At 40.9% G+C, this 14,817-nt stretch overlaps 1 protein-coding gene across 25 annotated transcripts in view; it reads right to left on the reverse strand.

Moving 5' to 3' along the window:
* The window catches only part of LOC116764761, a 430,466-nt gene that overhangs the window by 206,632 nt on the left and 209,017 nt on the right, over window positions 1–14,817 (reverse strand). For all 25 annotated transcript variants that reach the window (XR_004353006.1, XR_004353007.1, XR_004353005.1 and 22 more), the window contains one exon: window positions 14,648–14,775. Coding sequence is in view for 14 of the 25 variants with exons in the window: in XM_032653669.1 (XP_032509560.1) it covers window positions 14,648–14,775 (128 nt within the window). In the remaining 11 variants the exon portion in view is untranslated. The remainder of the gene's footprint in view (window positions 1–14,647; window positions 14,776–14,817) is intronic.

Raw genomic sequence — 14,817 nt, forward strand, 5'->3', positions numbered from 1 at the left:
CAGTATAACTCATCATATCAACATGCCAAAGAAGAAAATTCATATGATAACATCAAACAATGCAGAAAAAGTATTTGACAAAATCTAATACCCATTAATGATTTAAAAAAAAAGACTCTCAGCAAATTAGGAATTGAGAGAAATTACCTTAACTTGATAAAGAGCATCTACCAAAAAAACCGACTGCTAATATCATATTTATGGCAAAAGACTGAATGTCAGAAATGGAGAACAGATTAATGGTTGTCAGGAGTTAAAGAAAAGGGCAGGGTGGGTCAGAGGAAGGGAAAACATGAGATTTTTTGTCCATGGAACTTTTCTATATTGTGACTGTAGTAGTAAATACATGAAACTATTCAAGTGATAAAACTGCATAGAACTAAAAACATATGTACACACATACATACAAATAAGTACAAGTAAAACAGGAAATCTGGGGCTTCCCTGGTGGCACAGTGGTTGAGAGTCCACCTGCCGATGCAGGGAACACAGGTTCGTGCCCCGGTCCGGGAAGATCCCACATGCTGTGGAGTGGCTAGGCCTGTGAGCCATGGCTGCTGAGCCTGCGCGTCCAGAGCCTGTGCTCCGCAATGGGAGAGGCCACAACAGTGAGAGGCCCGCATACTGCAAAACAACAATAACAACAACAAAAAAAAAAAACAGGAAATCTGAGCAAGTCTGATGTATCAACATCAATATCCTGGTTTTGATATTGTACTGTAGTTTTGCAAGATGTTACTGAAGGAAATTGAGCAAAGGAAACACAGGATATCTCTGTATCATTTCTTACAACTGCATATAAATCTATAATTAAATCAAAATAAAAGTTTTTAGGGCAGACATTTTTGGATTGGGTAAAAAAAATACAATACCAAATTTGTGCTACCTATAAGAAAAATATTTTAAATGTAGACATAAGTGGGTAAATTTAAAAATGAAATATATATATATATATATATATATATATATATATATATATATAGAGAGAGAGAGAGAGAGAGAGAGAGAGAGAGAGAGAGAGAGAGAGAGACATCCCTAAGTATCCATAGGGGATTGGTTCCAGGACCCCTATTATACCAAAATCTACGGATGTTCAAGTTCCTTACATAAAATGGCATAGACAGTCAGCCCTCTGTATCCACAGGTTCTACATCTGTGGATTCAAGCAACCCCAGTCCAGAGTTGGTTTAATCCAGGGATGCAGAACCTGTGGATACAGAGGGCCAACTGTATACACATATTTGTGTGTGAGCATATAACAATAATCAAAAGAAAGTTGGATATAACTTTCTGGCTATTAATAACTGGCTATATTAATAGCATATGAAGTAGATTTCAGAGCAACAAAAACTTATCAAAGATACAGAAAAGTCATGTCATATTGGTAAAGGGGTCAATTACCAGAGTCACATAATAATTCTAAATGTTTATGCAACTTATAATGGAGCTTCAAAATACATGAAGCAATAACTGATAAAACTTCAAGAAGAAATAGACAAGTCCACAATTATAGTCAAAGTTGTCAACATTTACCTTCTGATAATTAATAGAACAAGTACAAAGGAAATCAGGAAGGTTATAGAATATCTGAACAATGCCATCATGTATACATGCAAAATTTGTCCACAGATGTTCATAACAGCTTTATTTATAAGAGCAAAAACTGGCAATAACCCAAATGCGTATCAACTGATAAATAAACAAATAATGGTTGATCCTACAATGGAATACTACTCAGCCATAAAAGGAATGAACTACTTATACACATAAACATGGATGACTGTCAAAATACTTACACTTTGTGGGAAAAGCCAGACAAAAGAGTACCTGGTAGCAGATTCAATTTACATAAAACACTCAAAAATGAAAATTTATAGTGGCAGCAGACCATTAGTTACCAGCAGACATGGGGAGAAGGGAGTGATGGGGATCACAAAAGTCTCCAAGGATCTTTTGTTGATAACAGTTCATTATCTTGAATATGGGGATAGTTTCCTGGATACTGTATAAGTCAGGCCTAATCAAATTGTATACTTTAAATATGTAAAGTTTATATTATGTCACCTATATCCCCAAAACACACGCAGTATGACCAGCACCCACCAAGAGGCATCAATCATTATCCCCAACAATGATCCCTTCTATCCGAGCCAGACCTGTATCTTCACTGTGTCAGACACCTGGAACATCCCTCTCCTTCCTTCCTTCTGTCTCTTCAAACTCTATTTGTCCTTCAAAGTCCAGAACAAGTCCTACCTCCTGCAGGGAACCTTTCAGGACCTCTGTCCCTCACTGCACATATAGACTACAACTGTTCTATATGAAAGTATCTTCATCATCCAAATAGAGGTTGAGCTCCCTGAAACCAGGAACCATGTCATCAGGATCTTTCCTCTACCTGCATAGGCTTGAGTCCAAGAAGCCTCAGTTGATACCTGTTGCTTATTTGGTTGATGAATCTTTCACTGATAGGTCTCCCTCATGAGGCTACTCTTCACTCTGTGATGACATGTCATTAATTCTAAAAAGGGAAGAACATCTTCTGTGCTTTTGGCCTTTGCCTCTGCCAGGGACCACTGGTGTTTCCAATCAGAGCATGCCTCTGGAAGGGTCCTGTGTGCTGGCTCATGTAAGAACTCCCTGCAGCTGGCTGCAGTGCTGAGCTTGCTGCAGAAAACCAGAGAACCAAGGGCTGCTTTGGTCCACTCTGTGCTTCACATATCCCAGAGGTTCAGCAACGTTTGCAAAGAAGCCATGCACTACTCTGATGTTAATACAGCCTCAGAACATAAGAAAATTCTAGTGCCGACTAAGTTCTTGTCCAGATGAATAAACCAAGGCCAGGGAGATCATGTGGGCAGTTTTGGGTTACTCACTGAACCTTGCTTCTTCATTCTTACTTTCTTTGTGTTTGGGGCTTGTCTCAAGTGAAGAGATCATAAGATAAACAGAAGGACAGACCTCCCATCCCCTGTTGCTTCACTAGACCAGAAAAGGGTCATCACAAGGTTTTCATGCTCTTCTACAGATGTTTCATGATCAAATTTCCCATCACTTGGTTAAAAGTAATTTCTTCACCTCACACTCCAATCAACTGTTCTTTTTTTTTTTTAAAAAAAAAAGAAAAAAGTCAATAGGCTTACAGCCTTAGATGTGGATAAAGATATTAGCAGGAGGCCTGCTGGTTCCAACAGTAGTAGACAAATAATGATCAATAGTTTTTATCTCTTAATGACTGGATGGCGATTGGGTAGCCTCCAGCTAAGAACTTCATTGACAACTACAATGTTGCTTCAAGGAGGGAGGGGAAGTGTACCTTCCAGAAACTCTTGGATCTCAGTCACCACAATCCTAGCAATTGAGTTGAACTGACTGGATTCTTTTCTCTGCACCTTGTAATCATCAAGTTCTTCTCTAAAATTCTCCCCACCTTCCATCCCTGCAGCCTCTGCTCAGAAATCACCTCAAACATGTCTGATAGCAGACAAAGAGGTCTTGGTCCATGAAAATTATTTGTATCCTATTATGTCCTCCCTGGAGATCTTTACGTGGGTCCCTAACACCACTCATGTCTACAGTAAGTCCCCTACACACAAGCCTTCAAGCTGCAAACTTTCAAAGATGCAAACGTGAGTTCGCATGTCCAATCACATAAGTTAGTTCATATGTGTGGCGTACATTGTCACGCGCGTACATCCTCTACAAGTGGCTGTGCTTTTGTGTACTTTACTGTGCAGTACTGTACAGAGTACCATAGTACAGTATCTCTATTTCAAACCCAGGATGTCCGGAAGCAAGCGTAAAAGCGGTGGTGATTAGCTGGTACCACTGTACTTTTCAAGGTACTGTACTGTAAAATTAAAAATGGTCTTTTTACTTTTTGTGTTTGTTTGTTTTTTATGTATTATCTGTATAAAAAGTATTAAAACCTATTATAGTACAGTACTATATAGCCGATTGTGTGAGTTGGGTACCTAGGCTAACTTTGTTGGATTTACAAACAAATGGGACTTTCGAATGCGCTCTCGTAATAGAACTCATTCGTATGTAGGGGACTTACTGTATTTCAAACTCTGCATCCTTCATTAGCTGTCCTCTGATTCCTCCATCTTTGTCAACAATCTCCCTCATGCATCAGCCAAGACATGGAACATACTTGCTTTCCACCTACCTTCCTCCTTGCCTTTGCTGAACTGGCTGCCTCCAGCTAACAGGTTCTTTCCTAGTGACCCATATCAGCCATTTTCATAAATTTTCACTCAAAAGCTCTACCAGATAGCACGCTGATTAACTCCACCTTATCCTGATGACATCTTTCCTCCCTGCTCTTCCCCATTTCCCGACACAAACTGTTCAATGCCATCTCATTCGGGGACGACACTGCTGCGGGATTGGTGATATTCCCTGTGGAATGAATTCTCAAATTAATTCTCCAGTGAGAGGCAAGAAAATGTCTCTTGGGCAGCAGAGGCACACGATAGCATTTGGCATGTTTGTGAGTGAATGCATGGAGCACATTCGTGCAGATACCACATAGCCTAGCAGTGCATTTCCTCTAGTACGTCAAATGGAATGCCAATTCTCCAGGATGTTAACGGGGACCACAGTTTTCTCTACATGGAGTTCCATGAGCAAATAAGCATGGTCAATGTTAAATTAAAGAAAGTTGAAAAGTTTACTGCTGAAAGTCTCACAGTCTTCCACACGTTCAGATGAAAAATTATCTCCAAGAGGGAGGCATATTGTACATCATGTCCAACTTATATGATCATGGAGCCCTTTATCCACAGAGTATCGCACAAGGTTATAGCAGTCCAGATAGCAGTCTTTGGGAAATATTCCGCTAAAACATTCAGCTCACAGGTTCACTTCATTCTGCTGAATGAGGATCTATTCTTTCCAGAGCCTCGGTTTAGTGATTCAGATCAACTTTTCTTTGCCTAATTCTCACATGGCCCCAGTGTGCCATGTCAGTCTGTGCCAGAAGAAGAAGAAGAAGGAGAAGGAGAAGGAGAAGGAGAAGGAGAAGGGGAAGGGGAAGGGGAAGGGGAAGGGGAAGGGGAAGGGGAAGGGGAAGGGGAAGGGGAAGGGGAAGAAGGGGAAGGGGAAGAAGAGGAAGCGGAAGAGGAAGAAGAAGAAGAAGAAGGAGAAGAGGAAGAAGAAGAAGTAGAAGAAGAAGGAGGATGAGGGGAGGAGAGGGAGGAGGACGGCGAGGAGGAGGGGAGGGGGAGGAGGAAGAAATGAAAGTCAAAAATATCAGCAAGCATTGAAATTATTCCACAATAAGATTAAAGCATGAACACCTTCCAGCACCAAGCCAAAAGGCAGAAAGCAGAATTATATCTAAAAATCAAGCTGCACCCCTACCACCTGTTCAACAATCAATATGCCATTACCCTGTCTACGGAAGTGGTTTGCAAGTAGCCATTCCCAGGCTACAACAGAGGCAAAGGCAGGATTGGAGAACTACTTTGAATACTTTACCATCCCAAAGTAGAAACTTAGGATTCTGGACACAGGCCTGGGGGAAGCATGGGCTGCATGACCTATGCTGGCTGTAAGCAAATGTAATCACACCATCCAATTAAACCATGAAGACAGCCACGGAGCCAACTGAATCCTTTCCATGGCTGAGGGGAGCTGGGACTGAGATACCAAACTGGACTGTCCTCTCTTATCTTTTGAAAATCAGAGTTGCCTGTTCCTTCGCATAAGCACTCTAGCCCAAATAAATGGCTAAGAAAACACACAACACCTATCAAGAGGTGGCCACAGTAAAATGAGATATCTGTGTTACAGGCAAGAGTGCCGTAGGAAATAGGAGGATTTACACCAGAGAAGAGGAAATTCAGTATAAAACTGAATGTCTTCCTATGTCTGAACAGCTCTCATGTCACGAGTATCATTTGTGTCATTATGGAGTCAGTTACAAGGGGGTCAATTTGGACTTGATAGTAAGAAAACTTTCTAACTCTGTGCAGATGTCAGCAAGGGTTATGTTGCTCTTTAGGATCTGTAAAGATTGCCTTGGGCAACAATTCAGTGGGTTTTGAAAAATCAAATTGCCTTTCCAAGAATCACTAATGTGTATGTCCATGTGGGAAGGGAGGCTGGATTTATACATCTCTGAGTTTCCTTCTGAAACTAAGACTACGTGTGTCAAGTGTGCCCTTTGTGCTCCAGCAAGAGAGGTGAATATACCAGAGAAGATTTTTACATGTGTGAACCACACTGAGAGGTATCCATTGGCACCAGCTCGCCTCAGAAAATCTCCTGCATGGAGAGGTAGGCAAGGTCTGACTTAGTCATGCATATGGGACTCTGCCATTCAGTGAGGGATGAACATAAAAGCTCTTGAAGCTCTGACCTGAGAATATATGCCAGCAGCTTCTAGAAGTTCAGAAGTATTCTACTAGCATGTGACTTCTGTTTAATGGAAGGAAGAAACTTTCAATCAAAATAGCTCAGCAAGTTCACACTTGACATTACCACCCTGGTTCCAAACATGCAGGAGTGATCTATTAAAACAACACAAAAATATCACTGGGCTCACAAACAAGTAAATGTCTTCATGGATGAGAAACACAACAGGAATTCCATAACATAAACAGCTCTGAAGTCACAGACCCAGACCAAGGCAATAGTAACTAGGAGTTCAATGCCTCTGGGACAACAAGGGGCTAGAAGCAGGCTCACTGCCTAAAGCTAGAGGGTGGATTGCCCCACCACATTCCCTGCAACACATGCGCTCATCACTTGAGAAAGGAAGAAGAAAGCAATACGAATCCAGCCCCAAGATCAGGAACTAAGCAAGATACCCACTAGCTCAGGAAGAGGGCTAGTAACTTCCCTGATCACACAACTGGGGTGGAAATAAATACCACCATTATAGGACCTGTTCAGGATCAGGGTTAGGCTTATGGAATGGTAAGCACATAGCCACTCATATAGGAGTGAGCATTAGCAGGAGAAAAGAGAAAGAGAGAATAGCAAAGAACAAATAAGATCTCCCCTCAAAATGGAGCCATAAATCAAAATTCCAACCATGTAAAGAAATATAACACTAGGAAATAAAACAAACGTACAGAGTCATTGAGACAAAAAACGCAATCTATATCCCTTATATTCCTTTACTGAAGCGTGGAAATAAGTATGTCTAGGTGGATTAATGAAAGAATAGCACCCTTTAAATGAGCAAAAATTATGGTAAAAGGCAAAAATGAAACAAAAAAATGATATGGAAGTGAATGGGTAAGAAGTTTTAGAAATGAAAATTATAGTAATGGATATAAATGAATTTTTAAAGCAATAAATGGGACAAAATCTAGCCTGAAAACAGGTGAAAGCAAGTTAGTCACGGAAAAGATGGTGCTGAGAAGTCTACCCAGAGGCTGTGCAGACAGAAAAAATAAGAACTGTGGAAGATCCATTAGGAAAGATGGAGTAAAATAAGAGGCACAAACATGGGTTAAATGAGTCTTCCAGAAGAAGAGAATGGAGGGAATGGCATAGAAACAATATTTATTTATTTATTTATTTATTATTTTGTTAACATCTTTATTGGAGTATAATTGATTTACAATGGTGTGTTTGTTTCTGTTTTATAACAAAGTGAATCAGCTATACATATACATATGTTCCCATATCTCCTCCCTCTTGCGTCTCCCTCCCACCCTCCCTATCCCACCCCTCTAGGTGGTCACAAAGCACCAAGCTGATCTCCCTGTGCTATGCAGCTTCTTCCCACTAGCTATTTTACATTTGGTAGTGTATATATATCCATGCCACTCTCTCACTTCAACCCAGCTTACCCTTCCCCCTCCCCATGTCCTCAAGTCCATTCTCTAAGTCTGTGTCTTTATTCCTGTCCTGCCCCTAGGTTCTTCAGAACCTTTTTTTTTTTTTTTTTAGATTCCATATATATGTGTTAGCATACGGTATTTGTTTTTCTCTTTCTGACTTACTTCACGCTGTATGACAGACTCTAGGTCCATCCACCTCACTACAAATAACTCAATTTCGTTTCTTTTTATGGCTGAGTAATATTCCATTGTATATATGTGCCACATCTTCTTTATCCATTTATCTGTCGATGGACACTTAGGTTGCTTCCATATCCTGGCTATTGTAAATACAGCTGCAATGAACATTGTGGTACATGACTCTTTTTGAATTATGGTTTTCTCAGGGTATAGGCCCAGTAGTGGGATTGCTGGGTCATATGGTAGTTCTATTTTTAGTTTTTTAAGGAACCTCCACACTGTTCTCCATAGTGGCTGTACCAATTCACATTCCCACCAGCAGTGCAAGAGTGTTCCCTTTTCTCCACACCATCTCCAGTATTTACTGTTTGTAGATTTTTTGATGATGGCCATTCTGAGTGGTGTGACGTGATACCTCATTGTAGTTTTGATTTGCATTTCTCTAATGATTAGTGATGCTGAGCATTCTTTCATGTGTTTGTTGGCAATCTGTATATCTTCTTTGGAGAAATGTCTATTTAGTCCTTCTGCCCATTTTTAGATTGGGTTGTTTGTTTTTTTGATATTGAGTTGCATGAGCTGCTTGTAAAGTTTGGAGGTTAATCCTTTGTCAGTTGCTTCATTTGCAAATATTTTCTCCCATTCTGAGGGTTATCTTCTCATCTTATTTATGGTTTCCTTTGCTGTGCAAAAGCTTTTAAGTTTCATTAGGTCCCATTTGTTTATTTTTATTTCCATTTCTCTAGGAGGTGGGTCAAAAAGGATCTTGCTGTGATTTATGTCATAGAGTGTTCTACCTATGTTTTCCTCTAAGAGTTTGATAGTGTCTGGCCTTACATTTAGGTCTTTAATCGAAACAATATTTAAAAGCTGAGAATTTTCCAGAATTAGACAAAGACAGAAATCTTGAGAACAAAGTTTCCCTCCACTTATCAGAAGGGGAAAAATAAAAATAAATCTATACCTAGACATATCATAGTGAAACTACAGAGCATTAAAAGTAAAAAGAAGAATCTTAAAATCTACCTTTAGAAAGAGCTATCAAATTTAGTTGACAGCAGGCATCCCAAAGTCAAATTTAGATACCACATGACAAAGGAGTAACATACTCAAAATGGTGAAGAAAAAACACTTTGTAGTGTTTATATCCAGCTAAACTATTATTTTGGAAAAAAGGCAAAATAAAGTTGCTTTTCAGACATATAAAATTGAAATCAGATGGAAGATAAGATACATAGGAAATAGCTGTGAGCAGAAAACTGAGATGGTATATCATTAAAAATAAACACTTATCTAATATATGTGTCACTATAAAAATATACTGCCTGTTGGTTCAAAAACTGGCCCCCGGACACAGAGGGCAAGGAGAGATGGAAGAAAGAGGCAGACCTCTCCAAAGTCGGGTAGGTGCAGGTTTAATAAGCAAGGGACTTACATACAAGGCTTGGGCAGTTGCAAAATGAATAGATCTCTGCACGCACCTGCCACAATCTGAAAAGTTTATAGAGGGGCCTTAACTAGGTTCGTAAGTATTCAGTCCAGACGGTCTCAACCACACCTTACACTCTCAAGGCTACGTCCTCAAAACCTGCTCCCTCTGGGAGAATGTGGGGTGAAATGTACATTCCAAGGACAGGGGATGGGTGAGGAGCCTCCTATTGCCCGGGTCCAGCTTGAAGACCAACCAACAGTCACATCCTCTCAATGACCTCCTCCAACACTGCCCCATTATCCTGAAATAAAATTTGTAGACAATATAATCTTTCCTTTACACATAACTTCAAAAACATCTGTAGGCAAACTCTCAGGTGGCAAGCAACCAGGGCTGGAGGAGGAGAAATCTTCCAGCATGTGAGGAGCAGCAGAAGTTGGCAGTGCTTGGCTGAGGAAATGGCTCCTGTGATTGGAAGACTGGTTACTTACAAGGTGATTGAGAAAATAAGTCAATAAAGTAAGAATGTGCAAGCCAGGTTTCTCATTGTTGAGAATGGAGGTACAAGTATGGAAAGGAGAAGTCTAGAATAAACCTCACAGTGTGAGATTGCATTTAGGGATACTGATGTAAAGTTACGGTTCCTAATAGATAGATAAATATACATGTACATAGCAGTAGACATAGATATGTAGTGAGAGAGAGAGAGAAAAAGAGAGGAGAGATCGATTCTAGCTCTGTCTGCTGAGAAGGCCTGGAAGCAAGACAAACAAGCAGCAATGAACACACCCAGCACCAGATCCTGGTTTCTAAAGGGCACCAGGGATTCCTGGAAAAACGGCTGATTCCAGGGCTGTGGCAGGGAACCAAGCCTGGACCATCTTGTGATGGAATGATAGGAACGTGCCTAAAAGATGCAGAATCCAGCTTGATAGGGGTTCCACCAGCCAAGTCGAAAACAACATGGGCATCAAAATAAATGCCAATGGTAAGGGATTATAACCCACTGAATAAAATAGGAACTCATAAGTACATACATCTATACATAGTAGTTCTACCTTATGTAGAAATGCCAACTCGTAAGTGTAGATAGAAGGCACCATGCAATTAGAAAATTGCCATTGGACAACTGATTCAGGGAAGATTCACCAGTAGACTCTAGGGTGAAGGTTTGATAAGGAAGAGCATATGTACACAGTATCACAGGATCTGCTCTTAAAAATACCTACTAATTAGCTTTACAATGGAGAAACCTGATGGTTACCATTTTAACTAAGTGATGAAAGTTCACTGTTTTATCCTTATCAGTAAAGGGAAAACCAATATCATGTGTCTTCTGAAATTACACACTGAGAAGAACACAACATCACCTCTGTGACGTTCCTGCCAAAAATGCACAACCTGAAATCTATTGATGAGGAAACCCCAGACAACGCCCAACTGTGGAACCATCTACCAAGTAACTGTCCTAGCCCCTTTAAAAACATCAAGGCCACGGAAGACCAGGATGACAGAGGAACCGCTACAGATTGAAGGAGACCAGAAAGCCATATGACAACTAAATGAAACAAGTGAACCTGAACTGGCTCCTGCGTCCATAAAGAGCATTATTGGGACAAGCTAGGCCTGTGAATGGGAACTGTGGTCGTGTATATGTGATGGTAGTAAGATATCAATGTCAATTTCCTGATTGCAAGAGGTGTAATGTGGTCTTAGAGGAGAGTGTCCTTGTTCTTAGGAAATACATACTAAAGTCCTTAGAGACAATAGGGTATCCCTGTGCACTTAATCTCAAATGTATTAGGGAAAAAAAGAGAAATGTGTGTCTTTATACATACATATACAGAGAGAGATTGGTAAGGCAAATGTCATAGTGTGCTCTAGAGGAAAAGGTACAAAATAGTATTACAGAACAACTGAATGAAAAGGAAAACACTTAGAAGGAAGTTGAATTTTAGATCAACTGAACAATTTATAAATTTCCAACTGATATTTAGCAAATTGACCTTGAACCAAGACATGAGCCATCTAGGGGAAAGCCCGAAATGGGAAGTTGGCTGCCCATGTTGACCCACAAAGGGGCTTCCTTTGTGCCAGAAACTGACCTGCACCAAGGCTGTTCCTCAGAGCTTCTCATCAGAGCCCTGTCAGAACCAACGTTCCCTTTTTATAACAAGCTTTTAATAATGACCCGACTTGAAAGTCATGGATAATATATCTGACCCATATCACTTTTTACAATAGAAATATATTGTCCTAAGTAAATGGAGTGATTAAAGTAAATAATCTACAATGAAATGCATAACTCAATATGTAAGGGATCATGCCTATACTGGAAGACATAAAGTCATGAGATGTTCACATCTATATCTGAAAGAATCATCATGAAGGTGATACCTAAAAATGCAGGCTAATCCAAGTGTCTTGTATTTACGACTCATTCTCTGAGTGCTATTTCTATCAGTGAGTTCATTTTTCAAAATGGTGAGCAACTCCTGGTAAAGTTCTAAGCAAAACAAAGTACATCCTCACCCCATTTCACTGTATTCTTAGGAAAAAAGCAGCAGCAGTTTAAAACATGCAAAGACAAATACCAATATAACGTACTAACTAGAATGTCGTGGAGAAATACATGGGAAAGAATGTATGAAATAGCACTTCTTTCAATCTGTAAACACTCAGGAGGATGACTAACTAGAAGACATAGCGAAATGGCCAGACGCTTGTGTCTTTACATAGCCTCACCAGGGATGAGACAGCTAGAAGCACAGACTGCTACAATCTGTGGGCAATTCCGATACCATGAGAGGCGCTGCCATCAGTGACAATGATTTTCCATGATGGGAAGGATGTGAGCAATTCCTGATAAATTTTTGAACATCATAACGTGCAATATTTTCTGAATTTACACAGTAGATATAGTCCCTGGGAAAGTCAGTGCAGATCAGCGTTATACACAAAACACTTTGTGTTATATGTAGAACAGTTAAGACCTAGGCTCAGCTAATTGACAAAAGGGTTTTCACCTACACCAGCATCCGCTGAGATATTCACAATTCATGCAGGATGTGGGACAATTCCTCATGTACAGGACCCATCCTCCCCCTCCTGTCCACATCACTGGATAAACCAAAGGCTTCCTCAGAGGCAGAACTCCAAAGGTCAAGAAGTCTTCCTAAATGACCAGTTAGGTCAGAACAGAACTATAAGCACGTGGTCTACAGATTTTTGGACCCCCTGTCCCAGCCAACACCAAGGCTAAGGAAGGTTGGACGTTTGAGCTCAGAGCACCTGCTTTAAGCCCCTTCTGCAGTAATGTATCCACCACAGGCAACTGATAAAACTTCATGAATGAATGAGCAGGTCACTCTTCTGATTTGCTGCAACAAGCAATACAGATGCTGTCTGGAAAGAGGTCAGCAGGATCAAGTAAATCCAAGTGTAAATAAAAAAGGGAACATGCCCTCAGATGCACAGTTAGAAACAGTCAAGTGGTGCAACAGAGCCAAGATTCAAAGGCCTCCTTGGAAGCTGCTGCAGTCACTTCTCTGCTATTAGGCAGCTCCAACTTTCTCAGGTTTGAGGGTCAGTGCCAATTCTGCTGGCTTGCTGGAAAGAGGTCCCCAAGCCACACAAATAAAGCTAAAAGGTATTACAGGGTTCTCCTCAAAGCAGAAAGGCGGGTGAGGGGAGATCTTTCTGGAACTTTCCCCCAACTTGGCTGGATGGGCTTCACTGAGCACCATAAGTGGTCACAGAGACCAGGCCCCTAGAATCACAGAGTCGGCAGGAGCAGAACCACAGATTCATTCATCTTTGTTTTTTGAATTTGATGTAAAATCCTGAGTGCCTAACATCTTATAGGTGTTCAAAAATTCATAACTATGATTGTTATTTCTTTTATTTTCTGTTTGTGGACAAGCAAAAAATTAATAGCCTCTCAGCTATTTCCTGGGACTCCAAATTCAGTATTTACAAGATGAAACTAGGTCTGGGAATCTGTAAAGTTTATTTTCACCTGATACACATTTTACTGTCAATCTTTCCACATGTCTTTTACCAAATTTTTTAAATGCAGCAAACCCAAAGCAATTTAAGCAATTAAGTGCACTGAATAGAAGTAATTTCCCAAAGATAGAGCCAAACGGATTATAAGCATGAATAAAAGATCACAAACCAGATACTCCTTGGAGATCCACCTCCAGATGGAGAAGGGGAGACTTTCCTCTTTCTTTTCCACACACTTGGATCCATCAAAAATGCAGTCTGTACATTTGGTCTCTCCTCTTTCCTATTTTTCAAATACCCTCCTACCCGTGGGGGAGCATGAGGGCCAGTGGAAAAGGCCCCTGACTGAAGCTTCTTTTGCCTGACCACCTGATGTAGCTCACCCTCAGCGGAAGTTCAGTGAGAGACCTTTGCCCCTCACACCAAACAGAAATGTCTTCATGAATCAATAATTGATCTCAATTCAGTCCTCTGAGTAAATCTCTCCTTCCTCACATCTCCACCTGTTAGTATCCCTGCCAGGCACAATTTTGGGTGGAGCTGGGGTCTCTTCCAGATCCCTCCAAGGGCTGGAGTCACTGGACACTGAGTACACAGATCTATTGCTTTTATTTCAGGAAAGAATGTTTATTTTCAGCACCTGCATCTCTTTTGGAACTAGACGCCCCAGAAACTCTAGGAAAGCCATTCAACAAAGGCATGTCTGAATCTTGTAACACTGACACAAAACAGATGGACCCCCGTTTTCTCCATTCCATTCAGCATAAACCAGGAGTAGTTCTTTTCCTTCTTTGTGCTGATTTCTGCTCTCAGCTAGACCAGTTAGCCCTGTGAATGAATAGGGAGCAGAAGACTCGATCATGGCAGTAGCCAGGGGGTCAGCTCTTCAGACTGACAGCTCCCTGCGCCCAGCCTAATGAGTATCTGGGGCTGTGTTCTTCTCACTCGTGTCACTATTTTAACTCTGGGGTGTGTGTGTGTGTGTGTGTGTGTCTTTTGCCTCCCCAGACCTAAGGACAGAGATGTTTTATAAAAATCTGTCTTCCCTACCACCATAGCTCTCAAAACAAGGAATGACACACATTAGCAACCTAAATCATGTTGAACAAAGGAATGAATGAAATAAAGTACTTCTGGCTCTATTCCCAACACTGGAAAAATAACTACAAGCATATGTCTGCCCAGCACACTTGCTGAAATGTCTCCATGAGATTCAGATACTCACCACTGAGCCCACAACCCTTGAGCCTCTCTGTCTCTTTGTGCAAAATGAGAAGAAACCAGGTGTCCTCACTGATCTCCTCCAGTGCCAGGAAACAAGGGGTGCAGTCTCCACAGATGTGCCCACTGACCCTGAGAGAAGGAGGAGAAATTATTGAAATAAATGCCAACTTT

The sequence above is a fragment of the Phocoena sinus genome, chromosome 13, assembly GCF_008692025.1.
Source record: "Phocoena sinus isolate mPhoSin1 chromosome 13, mPhoSin1.pri, whole genome shotgun sequence".
NCBI lineage: Eukaryota > Metazoa > Chordata > Mammalia > Artiodactyla > Phocoenidae > Phocoena > Phocoena sinus.